The 9,555-nt window shown below is 37.7% G+C and overlaps 1 protein-coding gene across 1 annotated transcript in view; it reads right to left on the bottom strand.

Annotated features, from left to right (window-relative positions):
* LOC107594427 (lymphoid enhancer-binding factor 1-like) overlaps positions 1 to 9,555 on the bottom strand; it is a 54,607-nt gene that overhangs the window by 23,217 nt on the left and 21,835 nt on the right. The window contains exons 4-6 of the mRNA XM_016284476.1: positions 3,118 to 3,250; positions 984 to 1,071; positions 486 to 605 (exon numbers count right to left, since the gene is read on the bottom strand). Coding sequence (XP_016139962.1) covers positions 486 to 605; positions 984 to 1,071; positions 3,118 to 3,250 — 341 coding nt within the window. The remainder of the gene's footprint in view (positions 1 to 485; positions 606 to 983; positions 1,072 to 3,117; positions 3,251 to 9,555) is intronic.

Here is a 9,555-nt window from a genome sequence, read left to right as displayed (position 1 = left end):
ATGTGTTACCAAAGAGAAGTGTCATGTTTTAAAAGTCCGGTTTTGACATTTTAATTAAACTTTGAGGTCAAAAAATTTAAATAAACTTAAATTAAACATGCACAGATTAATGAATGATAAGATCTGTAATATGCATTTAGAAGATAGATAGAATTAATTTTTATTTAATGCCTAGATTAAATGCACAACATTGTAATGTATGGTATGAAAAAAAAAGATTTTCATTTTGAGATTTAGTAGATTGCATTTATTAATATAACTAAACTAATTAATAATTAATTAATCATGTTAAATAATGGAAATGAGCACAAATAAATATACAATATCAGCCTATATATCTCATATTAACCATTACTAATAAATTGAAATAAAAATTCCCTAATAATGAAAGCAGGGTAAATATATTTGCTATGAGGAAACAAACACATAGATTGCATTTTGAGCATGCTGTTGAATGCTAGCAGCTTACTAAATGGGATACTCACATGTGCATCAGGTCTGAGTCGTGATGTGGTTCGTGTTTCACCTGTGGGTTGACAATGGCGGGATGGGGGATTCCCGTGGCATGGGGTCCAGGAGGGCCTGGTACCATGTGATGAGAGAACCTGAGAGCAAAACAATGCGTGTGGGTTAATGCATCCACATTATTAGTTATGTCTTAACCTTTTGAAGATTCATGCAAAAAATAAATAAAATAAAATAGTCTTCGGGATTGTATGGCCAAATAGCCAATAAATAAATAAATAAATAAAGGTTCAATACGTCTTCCCAATTCTTCTGGATATAATTATTAATATATAATTTAATATAATATATAATAATACAATACAATACAATTATGTAGCTAATTTTATTGTTTCAACTTTACACAAATAGCTCCAATACAACCTGATCTGCTGATGAGCACTCAAAACCATTCGTTTCACACTCGTCAACCAAAAACGTTCTCTTAATTGTAACCGTTTGGCCATGTGTGCACTCACCATCCCAGTGGAGGGGTCATCTGTCCAACTCCCCCTGGGGAAAGAGGGTAGAAATTGGGAATGTCCTGTCCATGATGCCTGGGCATACCTGCATCAGGATTCAAGAAGGAGCAAATGAGAAAACGACATCGGCGTGTGTTAGTGTGAGATAGACGCATCTGGAGAGCAGCAGTGTGGCATCACAGTCGGGCCCTACGGTCCGGTGCGGTGCATAAGCGGATCATGGGATAATTAGGAATGCTTTTGCGCTGTTCTAATAAGCCCTGCTGATATGATTCACGCTGCTTATGGATGTCAGTTGGCCTGCGGTACTAAGCTTCTCAACTTCACTCCAAACACACGCATGCACGCTCTCGCATACACACATTTGCACCAAGGTCAAGACTGTGTTTGTGTATAAAGACTTAAATCGAGGAGGGAAAAAGTGAAGAAAGACCCTAGGGCTAAATTAAATTGTCAAAGGGGCACCAGTGTACAACAACAAAGCCCAAGGGATATACACACACTCAGCAAGAACATGCAGTTTAAAAACAACCCCTGCATCTCCAACTCATCATTTTTCTCTCCATTGTTTCACATGGAGCAGTTTGGTTCAGAAAAGAACTAAAATGGGTATTGAATTACTGCGTTAACTACTGGCTAACATCATTTTCTCCTCCTGCACAGCCTAGGTGACATCAGCGGAAAAGGGAGATCATTTCAGAGGCAGAGTCTGATGAAAGATTTCTAGACAAACATTTGTTTTTTCTTTGAAATAATATACACAGTAGAATCAGGAATGTGTATTCAAGTGGTAAACAGGGTCTATTTTGATTTTATGTCGACTTTCCACACCAAGTGAGATGCCTGAATCATGAAACACCTGAAAAAAGATCTTGAAAAGGCTACTCTCACAAGTGTTTTATTTTCAATCCCACCCTCAGCGTATTATGTCTGATGAGTAAGTGACTCCATGTTTGCGTATGAAAACAGAGCAAGTTTTGGATCATTGGCCAATCTGCTCGTGGCGTGCGGCCTCATTCAGGCTATTTATAGCTCTCCAGACCTCCTCTGCTTCATCACATCCTGTCTGCCCGCTCCCTCGCCAGTCGCCACAGAGGTGAGTGTTAGCCGGAAGGAGCACATATGGAGTTGGGTTCGCGTGCAACAACGCCTGCCAAAAACCTCTCCGCCCCTTTTAAACTTTAACCCCACCTCTTTTAACTGACTTGAGGGAAATAAGATTCTAGTGAGAATGAGCTGTTAGCTTATTAAGTGTAAGAATATAGTTAATGTCTCTTTGGATCAGTGATAATAGAGAAAGAGTGCTTAAAAACACAAGGAAATAACATTACAAACATACACATAAAAAGGAAAAGTTCACCAAAAATAAACATTCTCTCAGCCTCATGTTTATCTAAACCGCCATTTATTTCTTCTGTGGAACACAAAAGAATATATTTTGGAGAATGTTGGTAACCAACCAATTTTGGTCACCATTGACTTCCATTGTATTTGCAAAAAACACTGACATTTTTCAAAATATATTATATTATGTTTCACAGAAGAATGTCATACAGGTTTGGAAAGACATGGGTGTATTTTAAAATGACAGATTTGTAATTTTTGGGTGAAAAACTGAAAATGCCCCTTTACGGGACAACATGAAAATACATTTTGACCCATACTGTATCTGGTTTCCATTTGTTTTTATAATATTTATTAAATTTAATATATATATATATTTTTTAAAGTAATAACTTCCTCTCTGCCTATCCAAAACAATTCTCTGTTTTGTGGATGTAACCAAAAAATATTAACCAGAGCCTACATTTCAATTCACTCAAATCCCAGAGAAAAAAATATACGTAATTCTCCACTGAATACTCAAAAATGTCAAAATGCAATAAATGCAAATGCTACTTGTAATTCCATTTTGTAAATGTTAAATTACTTATCCTAACTTAATGTGCGGACTCAACTAAAAGCATTTCATTTGTACATTGATTTCCCTGAGAATCGCAAACAGACATGATTGGAGGTGGGACTATCTGTTTTCTGACCAATGGCAGTGTCTATAAATCATTGTGATTTAAAATGACATTAATAGTTTGCAATGAACAGTAGTGTATTTGTGCAGTTTGCATGCGTTTACCTTGCTTGGAGTTGATGTCCTGTGGGTGGTGTCCCGAGTGTGGGCCAGGGGCGAAGTGCTCGTCGCTGTATGTGATCAGAGGGGTGAGGGGGTGAACGGCATGGGACGGCTGGACCACCGGCACCTTATTTGACTGCAAAACACAGAGGGAAAAACTGATATTGTAACAACATCAAACGTGACCGAGGCATTCAGACTCAGAACAAATGGACAACGAGCCACCAAAGTTGAACACCTCACCAGTGATGATGTGTGGATTGTGTACTGCAGGATTTTGGGGCAGAACCAAATGAATAAAGAAGGGGGTTGGGAGAAACAGAGTGTGGGTTAGAGGAGGAGAGAATGAGAAACAGGGAGGGAGGGAGGGAACGCCACAGGGCAGAGGCAGAGGTCTCGGGGCTGAAGATCAAAGGCAATCATTAGCCAGTGAATAAGGGAGTTCATTACAGAGCCCCGACCGTCTGTGGTGGAACTAAACAGGGTTAATTACGTCAGCAGCGGACTCAACACACACACACACACACACACACACACACACACACAGATCTGAGCTGACTCACAAAGCAATGCTCAGCACACCACAAAAGCACATCAAGTACACAGCGTTCAAGAACATGTAGAAATGTTTCACAGAATTGGTGAGCTTCTCCTTTACCTGGCCTACAGATGATCTATTTCTGTCTTATGTCTAAAATAGTGAATTTATAAGATATGTGCACAATGTCATAATTGCCAAACTTTGCATTTTCATTTAGTCTAAAGTCAAAAGTGGGGGCTTTGGATCAATTAAAGAATCAAGGTGGAAACTAATTTGGTACGAGTCATCAGCTGTAATAGTGAACTTTGAAAATATACATGTGTGTAGCTCATTATTATTATAGTCAACTAAACTGAAACTAACATTTAAACCATGAAAAAACATTTTCACTACTTGAAAAAAGTTAAAATAAAATACAAACAAATAAATAAAATATATAGTTGCAACATCTCATTTTCAATTAGTTTAATTTGATGTACTGAAACTAAAACTGAAATAAAAATTAATAAAACTACATAGACATTTAAAAAATAAAAACCACAAAAAAGCAACAAAATGACTAAAACTTATGAAAATGAAAAAAGAAAATATGAAAAATAAAAACTACAAAATATATTAAAAACTACAATAATATCTTGGATACTAAAATAACACTGGTGTAGCTTAGATGAAAAACGGCAATAAAGTTTGCCAGAAAAATAGGAATTAGCCAGTTTATGAGGAGACAAACCTATTTACCATTGAACAATGTGGTGGCATGAGAACAATGAAATACACATTGAATGCACAGCCTTTGCCCTTCATTTAGTTGCACTAAAAAAAGTGTCCTGTATTTGTTAGGAAGAGCAAAATGAGAGAGAAAAGGAAGAAATTACCTAATAAATCTGATTTACTCGGACCAAAGTCACTTGAACACACATTCATTTTTCCCAGGAAGACTTGAAAGCAGCTTATGATCAAGCCATAAGCATTAAAAAAAAGATTAAAAATGCCCTATGAAATCAATCGAAATACAAAAACAAACATGAAATCGCTTAGAGAGAAAAGTGCAAAAAAATCAGTTATTGATTGCATGCTGTTCCTAAGGTTCAGCTGTATTTGAATGTTCAACACCACACAACTCAATGAGAGAGTCGAGACGGGTAAAAAGCGGCCCACCCGTGCCACAGGCAAAACTCCCACAGGCATGAATGAGCGGTTTTGTCCTAATTTGGGAGCAAAGGTTGCTGTTTCCGACCAGCTAATTGGCCAGAGAGGCAGGTGTAGGGTGCCATTTCCTCGGCAGACGTACTGCTGTAAAACCACGGGGCGGGAGGAGTGTGTGTGAGTGCGCTTGGGAGGGGGCGTTATTTCGGAGTCTCCCAGACACGGGACAGAAGCCGAGAGGGTGGACGATGATATGAATGTCATTCTCTGGAAAGATCTGAGCTTTGATAACTTTCAACACATCAGAAACGACAAAAGCATTTTTGGGATTCTTGAGAGTGAGCTGATGATATACAATTGTATAATTCTGTATTGCTAAATGCTTTCAAAATGTAGGACATGCTCCTGGATCCTTTGTTGGTTCTGAAAAAACAAACATAGTCCTCCTAACCCTATCCCTACCCCAAACCCTATAAACCCAAAGCAAATGTTCGGTTGATAATGTTTTTCAAACCCCAAGCGAATCCCTTGTTGGTCTTGGAACAACATTCCCAGCATATTTTAGGATGTTGTTCCAAGAGCATGTCATATTTGGCTAAATCAAGTAGGGGTGTAGCAACTATTATAATTAACCACTTTCCAAAGGTTATTCCACCCTGCTTTTTGGGTAATAATAACTTAAACATATATGTTTTAAAAACTTCAGTGCAAAGGAAACAAATTGCATCCAGCTGAAATATCCGTTTTGAGACCAAGAACAAGCCTCAACCGGTCACATCTGCAGTCAATCAGACAAACTCACAGTTGGTACTGGGCAGACATTATATGCCTAATTAATATTCATGAGTCATACTGACAAGAATTATGATGGGTCAGATTCTGTGCCACAGAAATGTTGACCGATGCCGATGGGAAGGCCGATGATTATTTGTATGAAAATACATGTAATCAATGATGGATGATATTGAAAGTCTATATGACCAAGTGAAATCACATGCTTCAAATGAAACTGGGCAAAACATTTTAAAAAAATAAATAAATAAACAATAATAAAACATCTACTTTGATGTTTTACAAAGCAATAAAACCAAACAAAACACAAAACAAACAAAAAATAAATCCATTGTTGTTGTGTACAGAAAAAACAATATTAATAAATTAAAAACAATAATAAAACATCTTCTTTATGTTTTACGAAGCAATAAAATAAAATAAAAAATCCATTGGTGTTGTATGCAGATAAAATAAAACAATATTAATAAAATTAACAACAATGATAAAACATCTCCTTTGATGTTTTACAAAGCAATAAAACCAAACAAAACACAAAACAAACAAAAAATAAATCCATTGTTGTTGTGTACAGAAAAAACAATATTAATAAATTAAAAACAATAATAAAACATCTTCTTTATGTTTTACGAAGCAATAAAATAAAATAAAAAATCCATTGGTGTTGTATGCAGATAAAATAAAACAATATTAATAAAATTAACAACAATGATAAAACATCTCCTTTGATGTTTTACAAAGCAATAAAACCAAACAAAACACAAAACAAACAAAAAATAAATCCATTGTTGTTGTATACAGAAAAAACTATATTAATAAATTAAAAACGATAATAAAACATATTCTTTATGTTTTACGAAGCAATAAAAAAAAAAAATATATATATATATATATATATTTTTTTTTTTTTTTACTAAATTAGCCTGTTAATAGTTCAGTCCAGTATGTGGTTTAAATATGGTTCAACTCTTGGTCAGAGATGATGGCTAATCTGGACGAGTAGTTTTAAATAGGGTCTTATCCTACCTTAAGGAAACCTTATCCCTGACTCGGCCTCACTACTAATATGTGACTGGGGGCAGTAGCTACTGAGAAAGGCCCTCACTGGAAGACTGCATGATAGCATCCTTACCCCCCTCTTCATTTTACGCCTCTCAGCTCTTATTGGCTTTTCCTCTGGGAGAGAGATAAGAGGCAAGCATATTTTTCATTTAAGCCCCTAGTCTCTGTCTCCAAGTAAAGGAGAAAAAGAGATACAGAGGAGTGGAGGAAGAACTTAAAACAGTTCGAATTAAGGAGTCCACGCTAGCATCGTACAAAAGACACCATGACTCTCTGGTACATCAATACAGGGTCCTTGACTTATGGCAGCCATGAAAAGTGGGAGTTGGCACTTTGCGTTCCACCTTTTTCGATCGGGGCCTCTTTTAGGTCTTCTCAGTTGCAGCTGTCAGAGCCCATTTCTCTCAACTTCTTAATAAACTGCCATCTCGGTGCATTGCATGAAGCTAAAATTCCAGCAGGGAACCTCGAGACTGCCGTGCCAATTTGCAGGGGCCCCCCGAGGCACAACCTCGAAAAAATCATTTGCTTTTCCGGAATAAGGCAAAAGAAATAAAATGTCAAATTTAAAATACATTCAGCTTTCCAAAAATGTGGTTGCCTTTAATAAACGTAGAGAGGGTTTGGTGCTTTTGGCTTTCCGTGGTTTTAAATAAAAGTCACGCAGGGTGATTCACCGCCACTCAAGGCCATTCAAATACTTCCCGGTGGTTTGAGATCACAGGCTGCGCCACCCCGTTCCCAACCCGGCTCAATGGCATATTAAACTAAAAACACTTTCACTCAACCCGACCAGGAAGTGGCCGGACACCCCAACTGACCACAGGAACCCGGGCCGGATGGTGCCATGGCGATTTATCCCCAAGGATCTCGGAGTTTTCACAGGCCAGGGCGGCAGGATATAGCACGGACCTACCTCCCCCCGCTCTCTCTTTTATTTTGAAGAAAAATAATAGGCTTAGGTCTTTCTATTCATATTTGCAGAGAGGCGGTGCCGATTGAAAAGAAAGTCCATTTAGGATTTTATAAGCAGGTCTGGCCAAGCCTGCCTCAAGAACCCCTCAGATGTGGTTTTAAAAGAAATGTCATTGTGCAGAACTCAAGCTGGCTGAGGGCCTGCAGAAAATCCAGAGGAAAGAGGGAAAAGCCAGAGTTCGGGAATTTGGGAGTTGGGAGACAAAATGGACACTGTTCAGCTCAACCCTCTCCAAGAAAGCAGCGCTACTTCAACCAATCAGCACGAAACGCTGAAGACTAATGCCCAGCTGGTTCTGAATTTTCCCAGAATGAGTTTTATCATATAGACATGACGTTCCTAACCCAAAACCAGCTCTGTTAGCAAAGCACCCTTTGCTCTCCTTCCCAAAACCAACCCAGGCTCATTGGAAAATTGTGCCGGTGATGACACTTCTGCAAAATTATTATATTACGTAGCTTCTTGCACGTATAGGGCCGTGCACTGAATCGCGGAATCCAGTCATAAAAAGAATTTACTGTATAACACGAAATGTCACGGAATTAACACAATTTTTAGATGAATAAATCAAAAGTAGGTCCATACACTTAGATCAAAATGTGTTATAGACTAGTGTCTGTGAATATTAAGCCTTACTATTTAAATATGAATCTGCATGTTTCTGTGTGAATGAATGGCGCAGATGCACGGTTTCGCACATAAACATGATCTCTAGAACTGCTCTGAGAGTCACTTCATGAGCATTTTACCATTTCTTGTGAATCATATTTTGGTTTTCAATAAACTGTGGTTAAATTGTGTATGTTTGGGGGGAAAAAACTTAAAAATAAAATGGATTTCATAGGGGCCTATACACGTAATATTTTGCAGAAAGTTCTGAAATGGCACTAAAAGCATTTTATCTTAAGTTGATATATGTGAATATGGCTACATTTCATGACATTGGTGGTTGGGTGTATCGCAGCAGTTCAGAAATCAAATGGTGAGTGGCACTTAAAAGCTTAATGCTCTAACTTGTTAGAAAATGACATACCGCCTACACTAAACCTAACCAATAGTGTTAACAAAAGAAAATGTGAGATAAAGAAACCATGATATTTTAGCCTGCTTCTACGATTGTTTGAGATCTTTTATTATGACTTGTTTCACAAGATTCATACCCTAGCGTTTCGCGTCGCAAATGCAATGCTGTACCAGGTGCGCTACCGAGCAAGTTTACTACGTCAGAAAAGCCATACATATGGAACGGAGTATTTGATGCAAACGTGTATTAGTTTTTGTATTAGTTTACAAATCATGCACTATGGCCAAATTGTTTTGAGGTTATAATGGTATTGTATGAGGAACTATGCTAAAATAAGTCGTTATTAAAAGTTGTTGATATTTTATTGCCACTAGTGTTTATTCGAGATGAAAACTGCAGTAAATTTTATGTGTAGACACAATTTTGGAGTTTTGCAAAAATGTAGGTAGAGTTGCATATTTCCAATTAGCTTATGTTGCCCAAAACATTGCGAATGTTACCAACAAGCATTTTCTTCGCACCACCAGCCCTTTGTCCTCCACTCAATTATCTCATTTTCGTGGTATTGGGGGGGACAGGGGGGTTTATAATAATCGCTTCCCTCTACTGTAATTTATATGCAATGAGGACTCCTCATGCCCGTGGCTACAATAAAGAAGGCTGTGTGAAAGAGCGAGAGGTGTTTTGCAAACATACGAGGAGTTGGCAACTTAAGTGCTAATGACAGATTGCCATACAGCTACAAATCTAGGTGAAATCCATTCACACTGTTTATCTACGAGAGAGAGAGAGAGAGAGAGAGAGAGAGAGAAAGAGAGAGATGCCTACACATGTATAAAAGCAAATTAAAGAGTAAATGCATGGGCAGGTAGGTTCAAACAAGTCAGGTTGTTCTCAGTT

Source organism: Sinocyclocheilus grahami, unplaced genomic scaffold (assembly GCF_001515645.1).
Source record: "Sinocyclocheilus grahami isolate Dianchi unplaced genomic scaffold, SAMN03320097.WGS_v1.1 scaffold183.1, whole genome shotgun sequence".
Taxonomy (NCBI): Eukaryota; Metazoa; Chordata; class Actinopteri; order Cypriniformes; family Cyprinidae; genus Sinocyclocheilus; species Sinocyclocheilus grahami.
The sequence above is the reverse complement of the archived record's forward strand: the minus strand, read 5'-3'. Positions and strand labels throughout refer to the sequence as shown.